The 24869-nt window shown below is 44.4% G+C and overlaps 1 protein-coding gene across 1 annotated transcript; it reads right to left on the bottom strand.

Annotated features, from left to right (window-relative positions):
- kifap3a (kinesin-associated protein 3a) lies at positions 1–23056 on the bottom strand. Its single transcript, XM_069721801.1, is given in 21 exon segments — positions 1–1307; positions 5255–5345; positions 5454–5628; positions 6685–6770; positions 6882–6980; positions 7131–7256; positions 7846–7974; positions 7977–8010; positions 8305–8417; positions 8497–8605; positions 10800–10900; positions 14045–14207; positions 15374–15552; positions 15913–16011; positions 17707–17831; positions 19623–19722; positions 20891–21032; positions 21616–21674; positions 21789–21934; positions 22031–22165; positions 22892–23056. Coding segments are annotated over 21 exon segments (2349 nt in total). The 5' UTR covers positions 22933–23056; the 3' UTR covers positions 1–1210.
- Positions 23057–24869: the final 1813 nt, after the last annotated feature.

Raw genomic sequence — 24869 nt, 5'->3', positions numbered from 1 at the left:
TGCAGGTGAATTAGATGATTATTTATTTATGATTCACTGCTCTGAGAAAAAAAAGCTGCCGGTCACAGATTAAATACAGTCGTTTGACAAATAGTTTGATATTTCAGCAGCGCTGCAGGCACATCAAGGACAAGATAAATAATTTAAAAAAACAAGACAATAAAGGCAGTGAAGTCTTAAATTACATTCATAGAAATAAAGACATCTTAATGCAGCGAGAGCAGAGGCACGAAAAGAGAATAAATATGATTATTTTAAAGGAAACGTGTAGTTTGGCACCAATTACAGTTATTAAGAGTTCAGTTTTCAGTTTGTAATTTTATCTTTTGTCTAAATTCAACTTTATTTTCTTGTGAAAGAAGTCCAGTTAGATAAAACTGAGATTTAACTGTAATTAGTCTCAAACTCGACGGTTATTTTTAGTCATCAACCAGTAAATAAATAAATAAAATACAAACTTTAGATTAAATAACACAATGTTATTTACATGACTCAGCAGTTCTCAGCCTGCGATCAGACTTCAGCAGAATATTAAAGGGACAGAGAGTATGTTTTACTAAATATTGTTCAGGCCTTTATAATTCCTTCAAATCAATCAGAGAGAAAGAAAGTCTTCAAACTCTAAAATATTTTCTACGTTGGAGGATGAATCTTCTGTATATTTTAGTCAACAAATCTTTTTTCCTGTTTGAGTAACAACAGCTAGTTTCTTTTTAAAAACATGAAACTTATTTTTAAAAGATAATCTTTTAACACAGAATATCTTTATTTTTCTTTAATATTTTCCTTTTGTTTGTTTATGAATCATCAGATCGACTGGTATTGGAAAAAATACCAAAAAAATGTTTGACTGTTTAAAACTTAAGAGCAGAAAACTGCTGTTTAATTTGTCAAAAAACAGATCAATAATAATTTTTGTTAACACGGCATCTGTCTTGGAATAATATTAATAACAATAATATGATTAATAATAAGTCAAAGGTTTTTGATGTTTGAAAGAAGAAAAAGTAAAGATATTCCCGGTTTGTTTCCCTGAATGACCCGGTTTCATTTTGGTGCTTTAAATGAGGAGTTCCTCCTCCTGTCAGTCAGTTCCTCCTCCTGTCAGTCAGTTCCTCCTCCTGTCAGTCAGTTCCAACATTTCCAGCTGAAGAAGCTGATGAAGTCTCTGCAGCGGCGATGATCTGAACGTCATCGGTGTTTCCAGGTTTTACCGCGACGCCGTGCTCAAGAAGAAGTGTTCGTCGGGCCGGAAGCCGTAAGCGCTGACGGGACGATCCGCCGACGGGACGAACTGGTCTGAGACGCTGAGGGACAGAAGACGGAGATGGAGACACGCTTCAGACAATCTCAGTGTTTTCACTCAGTTCGTGCGAGTCGAGTTTTAAAATTAAAAATATGCAATTTCATGTCTTTCTTTTTTTTTACCAACATATCTGTGGAACACTTTTACGAAAAGGACGAAATTTGTGGAAGACGTAGTTGCATGCATTTGGATGCAGGGTTTGCAGGTTTTAAATTTTTCAACAGGAAGAAGTGCTTATTCACATCGTGTTTGAATGTTATTTTTACCATATCTGTAAAGATTTCCCAAAATGTAAAAAATGTAGAGCAGATAATGAAACAAATAACGCTTCAACTTCATCATGAGACAGGAAGGAGCGTTCTACCATCCCACCACCAGGTGGAGCTCTGACTCCAGACATCTCTCGGTAACCCCTCCTCCTCCTCCACCCCTCAGTCAGGACAGAGAAGAAAAAAAAAGCCCCATAACAAGTTCATGTAATATTCATGTGCAGTGATGCAGGTGTTGGACGTCCTCGGTGAGTGTTTGAGTTACAGACTGACGGCTGCGGGCGAAAACACTAAAAACCGGAGAGATGTCAAAACACGGCGGCGTGACGAAGGCCGAGGGCCAGACCTGCAGCACCTGGTGGCCCTCAGCCTGCCATCGGGGGTGTGGATTTGAGGGGACTGGGGGGGGGGGGGGTCACGCTCCATCTTCGGACCAGCTGCTGGGAGTCCGAGCCCGCTGATAGGGTCACTGCGACGGGCTCAGCAGGACGAAGTGAGTGATGGATAAACCGGGCCGTGATGGATGACGCCGCATCTCACACGAGTGGCTCTGCCGTGGTGTTGGGGGGGCAGGTGATGGTGGGTGTGTGTGTGTGTGTGTGTGTGTGTGTGTGGGGGGGGGTGGTGTGTGGGAGGGGGTGGGGGGTGTCGAGCCACCGTCCGCCCCTCTAAAATACGAGCTGTTTGCTTTGCCCCTGCAAGCGCCTATAATGACGTGTTGTTTTTAGCCAAATCACTTCCAGCGATCAGTTACACAGCGTGCAGCACCCCCCCACCCCCACCTCTCCGTTTTGCTTTTGCCCCCTGCCGCTTGTCCCCCCTCCACCCCACCAACCCCCCATCCACCCCTCCCCGGGCAGAAATATGTCTTTTTCCTCTCCGCACGCCACGGCTGTCAGGACAGATTTGAGAGTCGAGCTAAATGAGGAACACTGGAGCTCTGAGTCACTCCATCCATCTGAGGCCGACTCGCTGGTTCCTCTCCAGACCAGATCTCCAGGGCTCTGACCCGGACCGGACCATAAACTGTATATAAAAGTGGAAAAAAATGAAGTGTCTTCAGCTGCAATACCAGCGAGTGCCACTAGAGGTCGGCTCCAAAAAGCCTCCGGCTCCATAGACTCCCATTCAACTTCTCTCATCAAATCCAAAGTGAATAAAATGTGTCCATCAGTTATCTCGGTGTTGTTAGCTAAAGTCACTCCTTCTTATTAGTTTTCTGGAGGTCCATCTGAAAATAATCCCTCATTCATTAGAAAAGAAGATTCAAGAAGACCTGGTTTTGGGGGCGTGTCTGTTTGATTGACAGGCCTGTGGTGCAGTCAGGTTACAGCTATCGGTGGGCGGGACGTAGTATCGTCAGGTTTCCGATCAGATCGGTCAGATCCACCGCTGGCTCCTCCCCCAGCTCGTCCAAATATGGTCACTTCCTGCTCCAAACCGCTCCGACTGTTAAAGTCTGACTTTAAAGTGATTGTTTATCATTATTTGTCGGCTGCGTGTTCTTTTGGAACCCGTCTGGACTCAGAACCGACGCCGGCTGCTGTCGGCTCTGATCCTCCTCATCATGAAACATGCAAATGTACCTGTCTGCCACCTGATTCGCTTCATGTGTGTTGTGACGGGACAAAGGGGCCCAGTGTTCCCACAGATGCCAGCTCGGTCCCCTGAGGAGCGCCGGGCCGGGCGGCGAGTCCGGGTCCCGTCCCGCCGAGAACATTCCTCGGTGTTGAACAGGAAGTGGAATCAGGGCCCTCTTCCTCCTTTGGCGTGACCACCTTTGCCCCCCCTCACTTCTGTCTCCTCCAGGGGCCCCGCTTTGATCCGGGCCCGCTGTCACTGCTCAGGTTACAGAACCAGGTCTCGCCCCGCCTCCCTGCGTACCTCCACCTGATTGCAGCTCTGCTTCTTCTCCTCCTTTTCATTTCTGCCTCGTCACATCCTGACAGCCTCTCAAAGCGCTCATTGATTCTCCGCGTTCACACTCGCACGCCGTTTTGCGTCACGCCCGTTTCCTATTGGACGCCTCTCTGTTCTGGAGCACCATGAAGACTTCTGGGAAATCTGCCTCCCTCCATCCTCAACCAATAAGATCCACTACAGACTTGACATTTAAGAATTGGTAAATAAAATATTTTGATATTATTATAAATATTGATATAAGTTTTATCCCCTGACTTTCAACCTAGCGCCACCATCAGGCCAACATTTAAATTTGTTCAATACTTTGGTTATCAAGTGTAAACTGAAGCCCAAGATGCCCCGCCCACCCATACCGGAAACCTCACATCTAATCAATCGGCATTAATTAGAAAATAAGCCTCAAGAAGACCTGTTTTTGGGGGCGTGTCTGTTTGATTGACAGGCCTGTGGTGCAGTCAGGTTACAGCTATCGGTGGGCGGGACGAGTTCGTGACGTCGTTTGCTGACGGAATCGGTGGAAGTTACATTTGTCGTTGAATATTAAACTAACATACCGTAATTTTAAGTCACGTGAACGTCGGAGGACACGAGTGAGCAGGACGTCCGTGTCGGTCCATTTTGAAAAAGGCCTCATTCACCACCATGTTTCACACGCCGTTTAAAACAAGCTGGCTCTGATTGTTTTGTTAACCTGGATCACTCCGGAGTCCGGCGGCCAAATTAAACCCGCCGAGTCCCCGCGGCGCTCGCAGCGTGTTTGAAGGGTATCGGTAACCAAAGCTGTCGGAGGAGGACGGAGTGGAAACACGCAGACGGACACGTGAGCGGGACGTCTCTCCGTCCAAGTTGCTGTCCTCCGACTGGATTCGGCCGCTCGCGCTCAGCCAACGCAAACATTCCTCCGCCGAGAGCTTCGTCGCACGCAAGCAGCGGTTTGATAATAAATAAGACAGATTACAGCGAGTGAAGTCTCCGTTTCCCCGACGATTCATCACCACGACGACAGACGGACGCGGAGGAAACCCGAAGATGATAACGGCGCTGGTTCTGGACTCCGGTTTCAGGTTTCCGCGCCGGACAGACGTACGACGAGAGTGTTTGTTCTCAAAGCTGCTGCTCGGCAGTGGAGTGATGCCTTCTGGGATACGAGAGGGCGGCGGCCTCGGACCCGACCCGGTTCAATAACAACACATCAGCGAATACTGATCCACAATAACAAGGAGAGAGAACAGCTGAACACAAACACACATCCTGTCTGGAGGAGACGAGGACAACCTGCACACACACACACACAGAGACACACACACACACACAGAGAGAGAGACACACACACACACACACACACACACACACACACACACACACACACACACACACACACACACACACACACACACACACACACACACACACACACACACACACACACACACACACACACACACACACACACACACACACACACACAGAGAGAGAGAGAGAGACACACACACGAGAGACACACACACACACACAGAGAGAGAGACACACGCACGCACACAGAGAGCACACACACACACGCACACACACACACACACACACACACACACACACACACACACACACACACACACACACACGTCTTCTGCAGGTTGTCAACATGTTTTTGTCGTCAGCCAATCAGAGCTGATCTTTGACTTCATCGGTGTTCTGTCTGGAGAAACCTCCAGACGTGAGAACTGATTGGTTATTAATGAAAGGGGGCGGGGCTCCCTACCTGCTCAGGTATCCGGTTGGTCCCAGCTGTCCGTTCTGGAAGTGGGAGAAGAAGTCCAGACTGATGGCGCCGTCGGATGAGATGATCCCATCTGGACCCGACAAACACACACAGAGGGGGGAATCAGCTGGTTCTGTTTTATAACAGAGCAGCGATCAAACAGAACCGGAACATCCAGAACCTCCGGTACCTTCGGTACCTGCGGTGTAGAACAGGTCGGGTCCGGTACCGATGAAGGGCTCTCCGTCCTCCCCGTACAGGAAGTGTTCTCCGGACTCGTCCACCTGACGGTTCTCCACCATCTCCAACCACTGACTGTTGTACCAGCGGAACTTCTCCCTCTGGATCTTCTTCCCCCACTCATCATCATACTCCTGGGGAGGAGGAGGAAGATGAAGAGGAGGAAGACAGGAAATTAACCATGTTTTTCTCATACTTCAGTTTTCCTGTAAATCACATAGTTTAAAGAAGGTTTTATTTTTTCATCCACTCCAGTAAAACGTGTAACTTTCACACCTCGACAGCCCAAAGCGTGACTATGTCACGTTTTATCCCGTGATACCGGCATCACCACTCAGGCTGAGTTTATAACATGACTCATCAGTTTTAAACAGCTGACCTCGTCTGTCCCACTCGTCTCTCGTGTGTGTGTGTGGGCCTCCGTGATCAAAGCTACGGTTCAGGGCCGCATGGGGACAGCAGTAATGATGGTGAGTGTGTGTTTGTGTCCACAGCTCTGCTTTCTGTCCGGCCAGCTGACACACTCCAGAGCCCGCCGGCCGCCTTTCATGTGGCTCGCAGCTTTAATAGGTCTCACTGATAATTTTCAATGAAACACTTCCTCTGCCCTCCCCCACCCCACCCCCACACCAGCCCCCGCCGCCGCCACAGTGCCCGGCTGTAATCTGCAGCTAATTACGCTGATCTGAGGTCTGGCAGCGATCACGGGCTGACGGGGGAGCTGACCACAGCTGTCAATCAACGGCCGACCGGTTAGTTAATCGCTGTGACATCAGGAGGAGGTCGTTTTTTATTATCATTAGTCTTACATTTAAGATGAGGATCAATTTAAAGGATGATTTCACACAAACAGCACAGAAAATAAACATGAAAACTAATCCTATTAAAAACATTATCAGGTAGAACTTGTGTTTTTTTTCTTTCGGACTATTTCCTCATAACCGAGCAGCAACCAGTCGGTTTGTGAACTGACGTTTTGAAGCCATCGAGGAAGTGACCATATTTGGACGAGCTGGGGAGGCTTAGAGAACCACGAAGCACTAAGCCCCGCCCACCTATATACTACTATTATCAGCTTGTCAGAGAACTTTGAACTTCCATTAAATGAATAAAAGATTGACTTAATGGATTTATTGTTTGATGGATTGATGAATTGACGGATGGACGGACGGATTGATGGAGTTACTCACAGCGATGATGTCCAGTGTGTTGTCGCAGACTTTGCGGATCTCTGCGTTGTTGTCGTGCATCAGGTCAATGAGGTACGCCGGGGCCTCTGCGGTCGGGACTCAAGGAAAAGTTTACTGTCAATCATCCGTCTGTACGTCAATCATCCGTCTGTACGTCAATCATCCGTCTGTGCTTTCTGACTGCAGTTAAAGGATACGAGTGTGTTTGACGATGACGTCTCTCGTCGCCTTGTGGAAAACCATCTGGTAGAAGACGTAGACGATCTGACACACGAACTCGTCGTCCTCCTGCCGGGCTGAGACGTCAACAACAAACAAACAAAAAAATATATTTCAGTTCAAACTCCAAATACTGATTGCATATTAACATTAAAAAGCCACAACGCTTGTGTCGTCATGACAACAAAGGTAGAAATGAACCCACACCGTGGATGGAAACTTCTTACCGTTGAGCAGCTCGATGAGAGCCGGGATGATTCCAGATTTGGCCAGCAGGGCGGCGCACGAGTCATCCGTGGACACGGTGCCGATCATGATCACCACCTCCAGGATGAGGTCGTCCTCGGACGCACCTGTCGGCAGGTAAAAAAGAAATACACAATAAAACAATATACAAATATTGCATATTGTTCTGCGAGAGTCGTTTTTCTGCCTTTTTTCATTTTGTGAATGCGTTTTAATACAAGCTGTTCTTGGAGGAAAATACAGCTTCATCTGAATACATGTGTTTTGTTTTAAAGGCGCCCCCATGTGGCTCGTTTTAAAATCAACAAACGACTCAGCAATTAATAGTTTTTCAAAGACTCGGCACACTGCAACAAAAAAAACAACCTCTTTTTAAAATCAGCTGGTTCCAGACTAGAAAGACTCTGAGAAGTGTTTAAAGACGCCGATTAAAAAGAGGTCAGAGGTCATGACGGGTAAAGATAAGAATAGAAGCCGTGCAGCGTCTCCGTCCTCACGTCGTCCGGCGACACCTCCCTGATACTGTGATTTAGGGGCGGAGTCAGAAGTTAAGATGGCGCCCGCTGTGAGACAGATGAGGAGAATGTGGCGAGTTTATCTTCTTGTGTGACGGCTTCCTTCTCGTGAGGAATATAACAGATATCAGAGAGAGGGAGAGAGAGAGCAGGAGGGGTGACCCCCCACCCCCACACACACCTGGTTTGAGGCAGTCCGCCAGGTAGGGCACCAGGTTGTACTCTTCCAGCACCAGCGCCCAGTCCAGGTCGGGGATGGTGAGGTTGGCCAGCGTTCCCAGACACTCGATGGCGAACTCCTCGGCCTCGCCTCGCCGATCTGAGCCGCCAGGTCTCCGACGTGGTCCTGAGACAAACACAGTCGGGAACACGAATCCAGATTATCGATAATCTCTGGAGAGTTTGTGGAGTTTTTTTGCGGTAAAATTGTCAACGAAAACTATTTTTTTAAGCACTACCTGATAAAGGAATAAATATGTAATCACTTCCTGTGATAATAATAAAAAAAAATTATTAAAATATTTGTTATTATTATTTATCAAACGATGGGGCTCAGTTACAAAAAAAATAAATCATAAAAACCGCAGCTTTAAAAAATATGAGACTGTGCCTATTTTATTTTGAAAGGTTCGGTTCTGACCAGGAAGAGGCTCTTGCTGGCTCCATTGTGCTGAGAAAGATTTCGGATCATCTTCATCACCAGGACATCCTTCAGCTTCATAGCCCGCTTCATCAGCATCTTCAGACCGTTGCCTACGGCAACAGGGAGAGAGGATGAAGGGGGCGGAGCTCACCGGTGGTTTTAATGAAGGCTCTGCGTGTGGTCTCGTACCTTCGCAGATCACCTGGGCGTTGCTCCTGTTGGCCGCCAGGTTGATGCAGAGCGAGATGAGCTCCACGTCCATCTTCTCCTCGCCGCTGGCGAACACCATCCTCATTAGCTGTCAATCAAAAGTCAGAGCACAATCTGTTGCCTTTTCTCGTCTCACGTCACTCAAGTTCAATATTCAGAGATTTTTTGACAGTTTGACAAACAAAAGGAGAACAAACGATAATCACTGGGCAGATTATAAAAACTCACCGGCCAATATTCTAATAGCGGATCAATGATTTTAAAAAGCAGGTTACAGCTTCTGAAATGGCATTCAGTGTCATAAATCACAATAAATTGAGCATCTTTGTGTTTCAGACTTCTGATCGCATAGAATAATTTCAAGATTTTGAAGTTATAATTTCACAGAACAAATGATTTTCAACCCTGAAACCAAACATTTAATAATAATTTAGTTCATGAATCAGCTGCAGAAATAAGTCATTGGATAGATTAATTAACCAACTAAAAATATACCAACTCAATTAAAATAGAATTTTATATTTTTTTATATTGAGGTCAGAAGTCTGAAAAAAAGAGCACAGAGGATTTTGTACATAATTTTGAATCCGAGAAGGTTGTTGGGATCTTATTTGACTAAAACTTTACATTTTCACAACTTTGGACCATTTTTAATTTTTACATTTTCAAAAAAATGTTTTATTCCATTCTATTTTTATTGTATGTGTATTTGTAAGTTTTAAGTCTTATCTTATGGCTAAAAGGTTTATTCAAAAATGCCACAAAAACAATAACTAATAATAATAATAAATCAAAGCTTTGGTGCTGTGAAGAAACCCATCAGAGTTCTAATGATGATTTTTCTACATAGAGACGAGAAAACAAATTCAAGACTTCTGTAAATGAACTTTAAAAACTCGATTCTGACTTTTAAAGAGTCGAGCTTTGAGAGTGAAGAGAAAATTAATTAAAAGAAGGTAAGAAAGTCCTCCTCCTCCTCCTCCTCCTGTCTGTCCACTGATTTAACATTAAACAGGAAGGGCTTTGAGGCGGGAGGTGGAGGTGGAGGCTGCTTCCCTCCGTGAGGAGTCAGGACTCGGAGGAGAGGCAGCGGGCCGCTGGGCCGGGCCGGGTCAGGTATCACATACCGGGGGCCCCGGACCCCCAAATCAGCCCCGTCTAGACTCTCTGGCACCTGCCTCTGCTTATTTACCACAGACAGCCACTGGAGGCCCCCGTCAGGGCCGCAGCGCCACGCTGCAGCTCGACTCCCCCCCACCCCCCCCACCTCTCAGAAAACCCCACATCCAGCACCAAGCGGTGACCCCATTAAACGGACGGACGGGGGAGGGGGGGGGGGAGGCAGGTCGGTCACCGCCCTGGGAAAGTGATAAAAGAGGGAGAGGCGGGGGGAGGGGACGGGGATGGGGGGTGGCGCTGTCCTCACTTCCTGTTTCTGGTCAGCAGCTCTGATGAGTCTCAGACAAACTGGAGCTTCTTCACGTTTAAATTTTCAGGTATGAAAAAAAACTTTATACTCAAACTTTAAAAAAAACTCAAAAGTTGAATTTAATGACTTCTAACGAAGAAAAAAAAGTGATCAGACAAAATCCAGACACGTGGTTTTACTCCCACTAGTTTGTGAACAGGACAAAACTTCATTATTTTGAACTGCTTAAACAAATTGAATCGATAGTACTTTCACCAACTTTACTTTGAGCTTTTCAGTCGTCTTAAACATCCAAATTCTGCAGTTATTGTTTGTGCAGCTCTTGAAATGTTGATTTTCCTGCATGTTTGCTTTCATTAGCAGCTTCAGGAAAAAAAAAAAAAAAGCAACATGTTGACCGAAGGAGATAAAAAAAACAAAAAAAACCTGCTTAATAGCAGCAGATAGAAAAATACTGCCTCAAAGAAATGATCCGATCTTTATCGGACTTTAATGTCTGGAAGAGACTTTTTTAGACCAATGGGAAGCCTGGAAAACACTGGAAACCACAGAAGAGAGACGTCGTCCTTCCTGAGGCAGACACAGTTTGAAGAGTGAGAGCTGAGCCGACCCAGGGGGAGGGGGAGGGAGGGGGGAAGGGTCAGAGGTCACATCCTGGTCACGCTGACTCTCTCTCCGCCACATCTGGTCGGCATTTACACCAACTGAAACACCGAGCTCAGCAAACAAACACAACGCGCACTCCGCTCATCACCGACGGAGAGGAGGAGGAGGAGGAGGAGGAGGAGGAGGAGGAGGAGGAGGAGTCGCCGCCGCTGTGGCGGAGAGCTTTCTGGACGTTAGCCGGTCTTACCTGTGGGATGCAGTCTGTGGCAGCAAACACGCACTTGAACCTGTCGTCCATGCTGATGTGGTACAGGACGCACATGCTGAGCTGTCGCTGGGCCTCGTCAGCTGCAACACAAACACCGGGGGGGGGGGGGGGGGGCATGAATGAGCGGTTGTGCCGTAACGCTCCGCGGGACGCCGGCGACCACATCCAGGAGGCCGAGTGTTTTTCTGAAAACATGAACGGGCCTTTTGAACGACGAGAGCAGCGACTGCAGTCTGTCACAGAAAACAGATTCCTTCTGATTAAAAGGAACATTTCACTAAAAAATCTCCAACTAAAACACGCTCGTCTGCACGTCAACTGATTTTACTGCAAAAGTTTGGAGATATTTGTCTCCCGACTCGTAATGAAACCGAGCTGGATTGGATGTTCTTCCTGCGCTGTGATCCAACAACCACTAAAAACACATCGTGTTCCTTCGTGACGCCGCTGGCCTCGTCCTCCGCTAACAAAACAAACACGTCTACATCTTTCTGAAATGAAGCCGAATGTTCTGTGGATTATCTGGAGTTCCATTTTAAAGAGGTCATTTTTGGGCCTTTTCAAAGTCTAATGAAGAAGCTCCAAACATCCAGATGTTGTTGTTTATATTTACCAGACGAATCTTTTTGCTCCGTTTTTGGTCTCCACCAGTTTGAAAACAGCTAAATGTGACGTAAAATCAAAACTAGGAGCTAAAAGAGGATAAAACTGACCTCTACAGTCGAGCAGTGATTCTCTGAGTTCGTCTCTACAAGTGATGCCTTTTACATTTTTTACAATTCTTCAGTTTGTGGCGCATTTTTAAAAACATTGTGAAGTCATTTGCAAATTTTTAAGTGATAATTTTTTTTAAAGTTGTACTTAATTTTTTTTGGGCTTCAAATGAATGAGCTGAAAACATACAGCTGTTGTTGTTGTTTATATTTAACCTGATGAATCCAATATTCACGCAGCTTTTAGCTCCGTTTTTGGTCTCCACCAGTTTGAAAACATCTTATTTTGATCCTCTTTATTTCCTGGTTTTGGTTTTCTGTCACTTTCAGCCGTCTACAGCTGAGCAGATTTCAGTTTGTTTCTTCAAGTCTTTTAAATATATTCACGTAATCGATTGTAAACTTTCACTGTTTCTGACAGAAACGGGAGGAAGTCGTAAAATGTTGTTTTTTCTAATTTTGGGTGAGCTGACCCTTTAATATCTGTCCAATAAACACATCTCCGTCCCGTCGCTGCTCATCGGACCTCAGCGGCAGCCTGAAGCAGATAGAGACGGGATGGATGGAGTGTTAGACTGTCAGCTGAGCCCGGGACCTTTATGAGTTTGACCTCCGACCTCCGCCGGGGCCCCGGAGGAGGAGCCGGGCCCCAGGGCAGAATTACTGGAGTTCAGACCACAGTTTGACCCGGGGCCTTTTCATTAAGGGACGTGTTAAGAAGAGAGAGAGTCTCTTCGCTGGACCAGAACCAGCGCCGGACCTCCCGGGAGGCCCGGCCCGGTCGGAGCCGCCGCTCGGTCAGCGGGCCGTTTCGGGGAGTCTTATCACCGATGGATTGGATCCAGATGTGCTCAATGAACCCCTGGAATCACAGGAGGGAGGAGGGGGGTGGGGGGGGATGTTGGGGAGGAGGAGGGGGGCGGGGATGGTGGGGAGGAGGAGGGGGGCGGCCGCGGGCTTTAATTGGGAAAACAGGAGGAAGCATCAATTTTACTGCCTTTAATAAGTTAAAGCCGCTCGTTGCTCCGACCCGTCCGCTGACCAGAACATGTGCTTCTCATTAGAACTCCTTTACCTCAGAACACACACACACACACACACACACACACACACACACACACACACACACACACACACACACACACACACACAGCGGGGCAGAAGCTCCATTAAATGAAGCCCGATTTCACCGCGGTCCGATTTAAAGTCGCCCGAAACCGTCGTAAAATTACAGCCGCCGCACGCCGAGGGCGTCTGGGCGGTTTGTGGGCCGCCGGCACCGATGAATTCTGGGTAAATAATCAGGGCTGCAACACATAACAAGCTGCTTTTAAAATGACACACACACAATCTTCATCATCAATTAAGTGAATTTTTTTTTCCATTTCAGAGATTAATAGACGACCAGTTTATTTCATTAGATGTCAGAAAACATAAAATAAATATGAAACACTTTCTTTAAATTGTTAAATAAACAATATAAAGTGTTTGCTGTTAAAACTCCATAAATTACATATTTTCCTGTTAATTTCAGTTGTTGAATTAATTTCATTTTAATGTTTAATTTGTCATCTTTATTATTTATTAATCAGTCAATTATTCTGGTGAATTATAGATTTGAGCATCCAAATTATGAAATTATTGATGAGGGAGTTCGGTGAATGTTATTTTGAAGTAAACGCTGATGTTTATGTGCTGAATTCTCGGATCGATGAGGTAATAATGGGAAATAAATAATCAGTCAAAATTTAATATAAACAGTCAAGAAAGTTAGTTGAAGGATCTTCTGTTAAAAACCAAAATATTTTATTTGGCCCGATTACGATGAATTAAAAATATTTGTGTTAAATAAAACTTTGGCGCTCTGACGGTTGTTTAACTTCAGGATGTTTTTAATTGTGTAAAATCTGGTTTCTGTTTTGTCTCAAAATAAATCAAATCTACTTCTTTTTTCTAACATTTTCAGTTGATTTTCTTTTCGATGTCATCACATTCTCAGATTTCTTCAATCTTTAATAAACCTGTGATGGAGGTGATGCTGACAGCTCTCTCTCTCTCATCTTATCACCGGGGCCGGGGGGGTCGTGACCCCGGGGGTGGGAGGGGTCGGGCCGTAGCTCCGCCCCCTCCTCAGAGATAACGCTGAGCTCCGGCCGATGATGAATGAGGCGCAGAGCAGAAAACACAGAAACCTCGTCTGTCGGAGCCGCGCTGATATTTCACCGCTCGCTTGTAGTGTGCGTGCGTGCGTGCGTGCGTGCCCCCCTCCCCCCCGCCACACACACACACACACACACACACACACACACACACACACACACACCCCAAATCTCTGCAGGCCGCTCCTGCAAAAACAACATTAGCGCCGAGACTCCAGCGTGTTATTCTAACAAATATATTATATTAATTATGCGCAGGCTCCCCGGAGAGATGTGTGCGCGCGCGCACACACACGCACGCACGCACACACACACACACACACACACACACACACACACACACAGGGATTACCGAGCAGTGAGGACAGTCTGGGGACTAGGCCGGCCGTGACCATCTGGCCGCGCAGCGACGTGTCGAAGGACAAGTTGAGGAGGAGGCGCAGGGAGGTGCTGAGCAGCTCCTGGTGGTCGCACGGGACGAACCGGGTCAGCTTCTCCACCGCCAGCGCTTCGGCCTGCGGACGGAGGAGGAGGAGGAGGAGGAGTTAGACAGACCAGATCTCTGACCCGACCGAAGACAACAGACATCATGTTTGTCTGAGGTGCGTTTGGAGGATTAAACTGCTGACTCATGTTTCTGAGCTCAGCTGTTCGCCGGTCGGTCGGTCGGTCGGTCGGTCGGTCCGTTAACACGTCTGCTTCCCTGCGGTCTCCAACTCCAACCTGCTCCCAGTTAAAAACACACTCGCTGCTACTGTGTGAACAAGCGGCTCCAGTCGCAGCATCACACACAGCAGACGGCGAGCTGCGTAATCAACTGCAGCCTGCGTCGATTACTGCCGACATCCGTCCTCCATTAGTGACGGAGGAAAACAACAAGCCACGAAGTCTTATCTGATTCAAGAGGAAGTCACAACACGTGTCGAAGTGATGACACGCCGCTTCTTTTCTTTTTTTTCTTAATTAAACGACGTAACGTGATGGAAACCCGTCTGAAACCTGCGTCGCCCTGCAGGACACTTTAGGTATTACAGCCTTCAGTCGGAGACACTGACGGGGAAACCAGGAGATAAAACCGGTTCCTGACGGGGGTCTGGCTTTGATAAAAGACCCGCAAACAGGGGAGAGATTGGATCCAGGTGTGTGTGTGTGTGTGTGTGTGTGTGGGGGTGGGGGGTGGGGGGGGTAGATTAGATTAAATAGAAATCTGATCAGTGGTTTCAACGGTTTGTCAAAATTAGCTTGCTTTTTAAAAAAAAAATCTAGAACAAATAAATAATGATGATTGATTCTATTGATTTAAAAAAAAAAAAAAAACTAAAACCGGAGCTCCTCCAAATAACAGTTAATTAATTAAATTTATTTTTAGATCAAATCCATGATGTCCAGTTCTGTATTGATCTTTGTGTTATAAATCAGTCAGATTTAGACTTTAGGCTTCAAAATGATCTTTTAAATCACAATAAAAGACTAAAACAAAATGTCAGTTTCTTTGATTTTCAACCATCAGTGACTCTCTGCTTTCATTCTCCACCAGACTGCAGAGATTTGCAACAATTACATGAAACATACTAAAAAAAAAGTGACTTTTTAAAAGAAATGCAGGATTCAGAGAAGCTTTGGTTCACGTGTAAACATCCTGATCTGAAGCAGCAGGAGATGGAAGGACGTCGCTGCTCACCATGTCGTTCTTGTTCTCCAGGAAGATGGAGAGCTTCTTGAGGAAGGAGACGACCACCAGCAGCAGCTCCTCGTCCTCCCGCTCCAACATCCTCACCAGCAGCTGCACGATGTTCTTGTTCCTCATCTTCAGCTCGGTGCGCGTGTCCTCGGCCAGATTCAGCAGCAGGCACAGAGCGACTGCAGGAACAACCGCCATCTCAGTTTCACGCTTTTAAAACACCATGCTTTTCTTTGTTTAGAAAAGTGATGCATGAATGAACGAACAAAAAAAGAAGCATGGATGGAAGATATGATCCATCTTCAACAAAATATCAACTTTGTTTTACTGATGTTTGGAGATATTTTTATAGCAGAAGGTTCATTTTTTAATATATTTTGTGATGGTGGAGGAGGAGAAGGTGGAGGAGGTGGATGAGGTGAAGGTGGAGGAGGAGAAGGTGGAGGAGGGGGAGGAGGTGATGGTGGAGGAGGAGAAGGTGGAGGAGGTGGATGAGGTGAAGGTGGAGGAGGGGGAGGAGGTCCGACGGGTCTCGGTACCTCTGAGCAGCTGCTCCTGCTTGGTCCGGAGACTCTGGAACTTCCTGAACGACTTCTCGTGTTCCTTCTTCAGATTCTGGTTCTCGGAGAATTCTTCACGTGACTTCTTCATCCGTCAAAGAACTCAAGTTCACATGAAACAACAACAACAACACACGCAGACCGGAGAGATTCTGAAGCAACATTACAGGAGAGGCTGTGTTGGAACGGGATTATTGATTATTGGCACGACAGTGATGCACTCAGTCAGCAGTTTGAACACTCGTTTTAGATTTGTTTGAACACTCGTTTTAGATTTGTTTGAACACTGGTTTTAGATTTGTTTGAACACTGGTTTTGGATTTGTTTTAACACTGGTTTTAGATTTGTTTGAACACTGGTTTTGGATTTGTTTGAACACGAGTTTTAGATTTGTTTGAACACTGGTTTTGGATTTGTTTGAACACTGGTTTTAGATTTGTTTGAACACTAGTTTTAGATTTGTTTGAACACTGGTTTTAGATTTGTTTGAACACTGGTTTTGGATTTGTTTTAACACTGGTTTTAGATTTGTTTGAACACTGGTTTTGGATTTGTTTTAACACTGGTTTTAGATTTGTTTGAACACTGGTTTTAGATTTGTTTTAACACTGGTTTTAGATTTGTTTGAACACGAGTTTTAGATTTGTTTGAACACTGGTTTTAGATTTGTTTGAACACTGGTTTTAGATTTGTTTGAACACTAGTTTTAGATTTGTTTGAACACTGGTTTTAGATTTGTTTGAACACTGGTTTTAGATTTGTTTTAACACTGGTTTTAGATTTGTTTGAACACGAGTTTTAGATTTGTTTGAACACGAGTTTTAGATTTGTTTGAACACGAGTTTTAGATTTGTTTGAACACTGGTTTTAGATTTGTTTTAACACTGGTTTTAGATTTGTTTGAACACGAGTTTTAGATTTGTTTGAACACTGGTTTTATTTGTTTGAACACTGGTTTTAGATTTGTTTGAACACTGGTTTTAGATTTTTTAGATTTTTGAACACTGGTTTTAGATTTGTTTGAACACTGGTTTTAGATTTGTTTGAACACTGGTTTTAGATTTGTTTGAACACTGGTTTTAGATTTGTTTGAACACTGGTTTTAGATTTGTTTGAACACTGGTTTTAGATTTGTTTGAACACTGGTTTTAGATTTGTTTGAACACTGGTTTTAGATTTGTTTGAACACTGGTTTTAGATTTGTTTGAACACGAGTTTTAGATTTGTTTGAACACTGGTTTTAGATTTGTTTGAACACTGGTTTTAGATTTGTTTGAACACTGGTTTTAGATTTGTTTGAACACTGGTTTTAGATTTGTTTGAACACTGGTTTTAGATTTGTTTGAACACTGGTTTTAGATTTGTTTGAACACTGGTTTTAGATTTGTTTGAACACTGGTTTTAGATTTGTTTGAACACTGGTTTTAGATTTGTTTGAACACTGGTTTTAGATTTGTTTGAACACTGGTTTTAGATTTGTTTGAACACTGGTTTTAGATTTGTTTGAACACTGGTTTTAGATTTGTTTGAACACTGGTTTTAGATTTGTTTGAACACTGGTTTTAGATTTGTTTGAACACTGGTTTTAGATTTGTTTGAACACTGGTTTTAGATTTGTTTGAACACTGGTTTTGGACAGTTCTTAACCCTGGTTTTGGACGCTGGCACCAGGCTGAGCTCTGTGTCTGAGTTACAGACACAAAACACACTTTCCTCACAAACATCAGGTAAAAACAAGCTTCTAGATGGAACTCGTATCCTCTTAAAGGATATAGGCCTTCTTCTTCTTCTGCAGCTCGTCCTGCCAGAGGTCGAACCTCTTTAGCTCGTGCTCGATGACGTTCATGCACAGCGCCCCGATCTTGAAGTGTGTGACCAGGCCGTGGAACTGGGAGAAACTGAGAGAGAGAAAAGAGCTCCATTTATCCCCAAAGTGGATTTTCAGGGCTGAAATGATATTTGGGAGTCCAGCTGGGAGCTGTCGTTGGACTGACCCGCTCCGTCACCCCTGAAGTAGTTTACAGAGTAAACTGTCAAAGTCAAAACACGTCCAGTCAAACAGGTCCGACTCACAATCAGCCCGACCCGAAAAGCGTTTGGCAATCCAAACAGTAGAAAGGCGGAGATGGAGACGGGCCAAGAAGGACGATCAGCTTTCAGACGTCCTCTCACTGCCTAAATCAGCTCTGACAGACGTTTATGTATTATTCTAGCGGGGGCTAATTTTAGTGTTTCCGAACCCCCCCGGCTGGAGAGGGGGGCTGAAGAGGAGGAGGAGGGCGAAGGCAGACTGTTCAAACACTGAACACCAGCAGATGACCTGGTGGATGACAGCAGGTTCGGAGATGCTGCTTCTGGTCCTCCTCATCTGAAATAACCGGAGGGTCCACAGAGGAGGACGGAGGACACTGGACCGGTAAAATGTGGACTCGTCTAAAACTCTTCAGAAAACACATTCTCACAGAAAACCTGGAAGAATATACGAGTCCAAATAAATCACTTCCTGCCAGTCGTGTGAATCGTCACATTCCTCAGTGCAGGACAGTAAAATTATCAAATAATGAAAAATAAATACACATTAAATGGCTGTTTTTTTTTTTTTTTTCTATTTCTAAGAAAGTAAAATCCCAATGCTGCAGTTTAGAGATGTTTCACATAATGTTCTTCTTCTAACTTCGCTTATTTTTCTCTTTCCCGAACCGACATGACGAGTGTTTTATCAGATCTGAGTCCAGCATCACTTCCTCTTCCTGGACCTCATTAAGCCTTCTACAGTTCCTGCAACGCTGATTTTAATTAATTAATCAGCATTAAAAGTAATAATATAAACTGAGTTAATGATCCAACTTGAAGACTGATTGACAGAGATGATTTGAAACAGATTGATTTCCACCAGTTTTACCATCTTATGTTATAATAAAGGAAACATGAGCTTAAGGCATCAAAATATAGATCTGATGTATAAAATGCTGAACTCTGTTTTTAAAGGTGGTGAAATCAGCTGATCGTAGAGATGTTACAGAGCGATGCGTCTTTTCATCACAAACGAGTTCAGTCTGCGGTTTGTACAGATTCACATTAAAGGTCCCATATTGTATAAATTCAGATTCATTTTTTTTTTTTTAAATTATAAAGCACATCTATAAAAACTAGAAAATACTGTGAAAGTGTCAAAACACTCAGAAAAAAACACACAGCCTGTATTCAGCTTTGGACTTCCTGTAAGTTTTGTGATGTCACAAACTTTCCCTGACGGCACAACTGTCTCACTGTCCAACTTTTTTTTAATGTAAAATCACGAGCGTTTGTTCAGCAGTCAGCGAGACTAAAGAAAGCCTGTGATTGGCCTGAAAACAGTCGGCCAATCAGAAGAGACTGACACTGATATCATAGAGCCTTAAAGAGACAGACACCAAACAGCCTGTTGATGTTGTTGAGCTGCAGAGAGACGAGAAACTATACTGATGTTTTTTTTGGTACTTAAAACCACAAAATATCTTCCGATAGAGATTAAAGCTGCAAATAAAACGGCAGAAAAATTTAAAATATGGCCTTTTAACCAGCAGACTGACGTTTCAGTGTTACTATTACCACACTAACATTAATCACGCTGACGCTGGTCACTTTAAACCGTGAAAGCTCTGACTGTGAATGTGGAGCTGCTAACGAGGCTCCGCCCACTCGTTCACCTGGAGAAGCAGAAGAAGATGTAGATGATGGTCGTCGCCAGGTCAACGCTCTGCTTCCAGTCCTCCCTCAGGACTCGGGCCAAGGCGCCGAGGGCCGCCTCTGAACACACACACACACACACACACACACACACACACACACACACACACACACACACACACACACACACACACGGATCAGCGAAGACACACGATGGAGACGAAGACGAAGGGTTCGAGACGAGGACGGAGGAGGAAGAGAAAACAAAGCGGAAGAGGGCAGCAGGAGGTGAACGAACGGGAACGTTGGGGAACGCAATCAGGACGGAGGCTGCTGGGGATTCGCCGCAGAGACGTGCATCTCCTCTTTCCACGTCGACCTCAGGCCTCTCGGTTCACACGAACGCTCGGCTCTTATCGACGTCGGCCTGATGCGAGCAGACGACGACGGAGGTGGTGGAGAAGGAGGAGGAGGGAGGGGGGAGCGGGGGGGATGACGGCTGCGTGCTGTTGTGGAAGAAACATCTCGGTTGTCACGGAGGGGAGAAGACCTGCAGCGGAGGCCGGATTTTATTTCTGGAGGAGGTGATGAAAGTCACTGCAACAATATTCAGAGAAGTCCAACTGATTCTCGTCCAAATAAAACACGAATCTGAGCTGCTGTGATCCTGTCGAGGTTTAAACTGTTAAATCTGATTCATCCAGAAAGTTAAAGACGCAAAAAATAACGTTTTCTATGGAGCGGTAATGTTTTTTTTTTTAATGGTTCCGATGCAGAAGAGCTTTAAACTGCAATACCAGCGAGTGCCACTAGAGGTCGGCTCCAAAAAGCCTCCGGCTCCATAGACTCCCATTCAACTTCTGTCATCAAATCCAAAGTGAATAAAATGTGTCCATCAGTTATCTCGGTGTTGTTAGCTAAAGTCACTCCTTCTTCTTAGTTTTCTGGAGGTCCATCTGAAAATAATCCCTCATTCATTAGAAAAGAAGATTCAAGAAGACCTGTTTTTGGGGGCGTGTCTGTTTGATTGACAGGCCTGTGGTGCAGTCAGGTTACAGCTATCGGTGGGCGGGACGTAGTATCGTCAGGTTTCCGATCAGATCGGTCAGAATTGCTTGAATTCAAGTAAAGTTTTAACATAATCTTATCTGAAAAGCTCAAATCTTTTAAAACCTGCTAAAAAAATCAACATCAAATAATTGTCATGGGCTGTAAACATGTTGGTTTCCCTGCGTGTTTTTCCTGAACAGCTGAGCGACCCGTCACGGTGAGTAAACAGAACCGGTACCGTTCTGGATGAGCTCCTCCAGGTTGTCCGGGTTACGAGCCAGCTGGAAGATGAGCGTGGCTCCTCGGATCTTCTCCGGGACGTCCTCGTACAGCAGCTCCACGTACGCGTCGATGCTGCTGATGCTCGCCTCCTCGTCCAGCTGCAGGACAGAATACAGACAGATACTGAACTGGAAGCAGTATGGCACGTTTGGCACAGACGTTCACTTGGTGCCAAAGATGACCTAATTCGATTTTGGGGGTCAAAGGTCAAAGGTTAAAGTCACTGTGACCTCACGTCGACTAATTCTTGTGAATGCGATATCTCAAGAATCCCTCGAGGCAATTTCCTCAAACGTGGCACAAACGTTCAGTTGGTCCGAAGGATGAACTCATTTTGAACCGATTTTGTCGGTCAAAGGTCAAAGGTCACTTTGACGTCCACCTTTTGGAACCTGTAGGTTCTTTGCAGCAACATCTGTGTTTGAAGCATCGTCTGTTGTCACGGCAACGGCTTCACTACAGCTATTGTCCGATTGTGGACAGACATGGAGGGAAACTGACAGCTGACTGATCGGAGGAGGCGGTTCTACTTTCTAGTTTTATGGCGGGTGGTAACCAGCGGTGATTATTATTTTTGATATTATCAGATGTTACGTTACATTTATTTATATGTTCATATATATTCATATGTTTATTATGAACATGTTAGATATCTCGGTCACGGCAACAACTCTTTCGTACCTCCACTCCTGCGTACGGCGCGAAGTCTCGAGGCGAGGCGCGTTTCTTCTCCTGGTCGTCTGTCAAAAGAAACATTCGGAGTCACACGAGGAAATCATCTTCCTTAATAATAATAATAATAATAATCATCATCATCATCGTCATCATCATCATCACTTTAACATCTTCGGTACCATTCGGCTGCTTGCGGTTCTGCAGGTAGAAGAGCAGCTGCTCCACCTCGCGGACCTTCGACGGGTGAATCAGGCGACACTCCTCCACCACCTTCCGAGCCAGAGAGGACGTGTCCGTGTTGGCGTTCAGGCTCTTCAGGCGAATACTACGACAAACATCAAACAGGAAGTGATGTCACAGACGACCGCTGGTGTACAGAAAGAAAAAAACGCAGGGTGACGGTTTAAATAGTCATTCTCACATTTTCTGACACTCTTTGCGCTCTCCGACCGTCGGCTCCCCGACAACGGTGGCCTCCACCTCGTACTGGACGACGAGGGCTCTCTCGGTCGGGTGGACGTCCAGCGAGCATCCTTTCACTCTCCTGTGGGTCAAACTGGAGGCAGAACGAGCACAGAAGATCAAGTAGATGGAAAAAACACATTTCTGTCTTACTTTATTGAAAAATACTTTTAATGTGTACTTTTATTTTCCAGCTTCAGTCACATTATTTAAAATTGCATGTAAAACTGTTCAGTTCTCCGAATCAAATAACATGTTTAAATCTATTTACCATTATTTACGGGATTCTCCTTTTCCTGTTTTATAAACATTTTTGAAATAAGAGTCGATTGTTTTTTTGTGTGAATAAAATTGCTTTCTGTTATTTAATCAACGAATGAGTTAAAATTCTGTGATTTTTAATGATTTATTCATAATAAGTTCATTTAACTCGTTTTGTACGCATTTCTAGTTGGTCTTGTCCTTTGAAGTGATTGATTATGACTGATTGCATCTAAAAAGATTCAGCCAAAAGTAAATAACTTCACACATTAATGGGAAACTTAAAGAAATTCATTGATTGTGTTAATTGCTCAGCTTCAAAGATCGTCTATTCTCCGACAGAGGGAACAAGCAACACTTTGAACAACATAATAATGACCAGTAAGGCTGGACGTAATGTCAAAGTACGTAAAACCTTTTAACTTGACGCCGTCTGTGGGGTTTTTTCACTCTTAAATCGCTGCATCGCTGTTATCGGTTCGTGACACACCCAGGTCAGGCGGCGGCTCACTAACGGGAGCGGACGGACCTCTCCTCGGTTTCACCGGCTGGTTTTTACCTTTTCAGACTGCGCGCGTTTCCTGTTAGCAGATTCTCCATTTCAGAAACTGAAATAAAAGCCTCATCGGGGTTGTGTCCGTCCTTCTGATGGAGAACAGCTGAGGCAGATGCAGACGGGCGGATGTTATTTATCTCCTCCAGCCTGTTGCCAGGGAGGCGACAACCGCCGCTAAACACGGGGAGAGTGAAGCGGGATGACGGTGCTGCCCCCTGCAGGCCGGGAGGAGGTAGCAGGCGCATACATGAACTACAACCTGAACGGTTTCAATACGTTTCCCTCAGGTTTTAGTTGTTTTGAGAGATGTTGAGAGTCTTTTAACTTCATCATTTGTTGACTGCCTGTCTGTGAAGTACTAGAATAGTGCTTAAAATTCAAGGTATTTGTACTTTAGAGGTTGTACTTTTTACTCCACTACATTTTCCAGCCTTTTCTGTCCAGTAAAAAAATCTGCAAATTTGGTGATTTAAAATCTTAGAAATTCTCCTACTTCTTAAACTAAATAAACTATTTAAAACCTCCTTTGGATTACTGGCTGACTTTTTAGAGGTTTGTGGTCAAAACATACGATGATTTTAATGATGCATGTTATAAATTAAACCACAGGTAGTTAAAATAAGTTCAACCTTCAATAACTACAGCAGTAAAATCCAACAGGACATCAACTCAGCTGTGGTATTAATCTAAAAACATAACTAATAATAATAAAACATGGATAGGAGGCATTTACATTTAGTGAGTGTATTTTGCTGATAATACTTCCAGACTTTTACTTCAATAAGGTTTTGAATGCAGAACTTTAACTTGTAGAAGAGTATTTTCTCACAGTGTGTATTTCTAAGTAAAAAGATCAGAATGCTTTTACTGATTAAAACTTAAGAAAATTACGACATAAGTATATAAAGAAAATTAAAGAGTCGTATTTTAATTATTCCGAAATTTTATTTTAGATTAACAATGTTTTTTTGTGTGTATATAATATATAATATATATTGATGTAATAGATTGTCTGGCCCTCCATCCAGATTCATTTTGAAGACTGTTGTGTTCAGTTCATGTACAGCAGACCTCATCTTTTATAAACAAACAGACAGATTTGTGGGTACAAATTTAAAGGTGCATTTTGCCAACATAGTGAAAATACAAGCAACTGAGCAGGAGACTAAAGATGGCTCCATTAAATTAAAGATGATCAAAATAAAATGTTCAAATTTAGGATCAAACAAAACGCTCCCTTGAAACTAATATTGCTGTCAAAGTGCTGAAAACCCCAGTCAGTGTTTTTTTTGTTTTTTCTTATTACAAAAATAAAGCGAAGCTGCTCCTCTTTTAGCCTGCAGTCCATCTGCAGATGTGATGGATGGTCTGTCTGCGGGGGGGCGAGTCAGAGGTGAGTCGGGGTGAGTCGGGTGAGTCGGGGTGAGGTAACACCGACCTGGACGACGGTACAAAAAAAAAAAAAAAACGAGGAACTGTGTGAGTTCAGTGGGTTGATTATCTTCATGGTTTTTGTGATATTATACATATTCTGTATTTTTGTGTTTATTCATGCAAACTTCAGGTTTTATTTGTGACTATTTAAACTAGAAGAAACACAAGAAAACTTTCCATCTTACTGAGCTACAAAACAAAAGAAATTTGATCTAGTTTCCAAAGAAAGCACAATTCATTTATTCAAAAAATGTACTAGAAATAGAATGAGACAGATTCAAGAGGACTTACAATAACATTTTTACATTTAGAACGTTTTTTTTTTTTTCTATATTGTGTCCTTGCACGAGCAGAAATGAAGACGTTAAGGACGCCATAATAAACAAGTTGTCTCCATGAGAAATGAACCAATTACAGATCGGTGGAACAGATGCTGTAATACAGTAAAGGTATTTAGGTATTTAGGTATTTGCTCGTCTCAGCAGCAGTCGGTCTCCCTGTGACAGCTGATGTCACACATCTAAATTTATCCCGCGGGGCTCATCGT

The sequence above is a fragment of the Brachyistius frenatus genome, unplaced genomic scaffold (genome assembly GCF_029030835.1).
Source record: "Brachyistius frenatus isolate BFR_SWC_R1_liver_20210118 unplaced genomic scaffold, ASM2903083v1 Contig_273, whole genome shotgun sequence".
NCBI classification, from domain to species: domain Eukaryota; kingdom Metazoa; phylum Chordata; class Actinopteri; family Embiotocidae; genus Brachyistius; species Brachyistius frenatus.
Note: the sequence above shows the minus strand (reverse complement) of the source record. Positions and strands in the feature narration are given on the sequence as shown.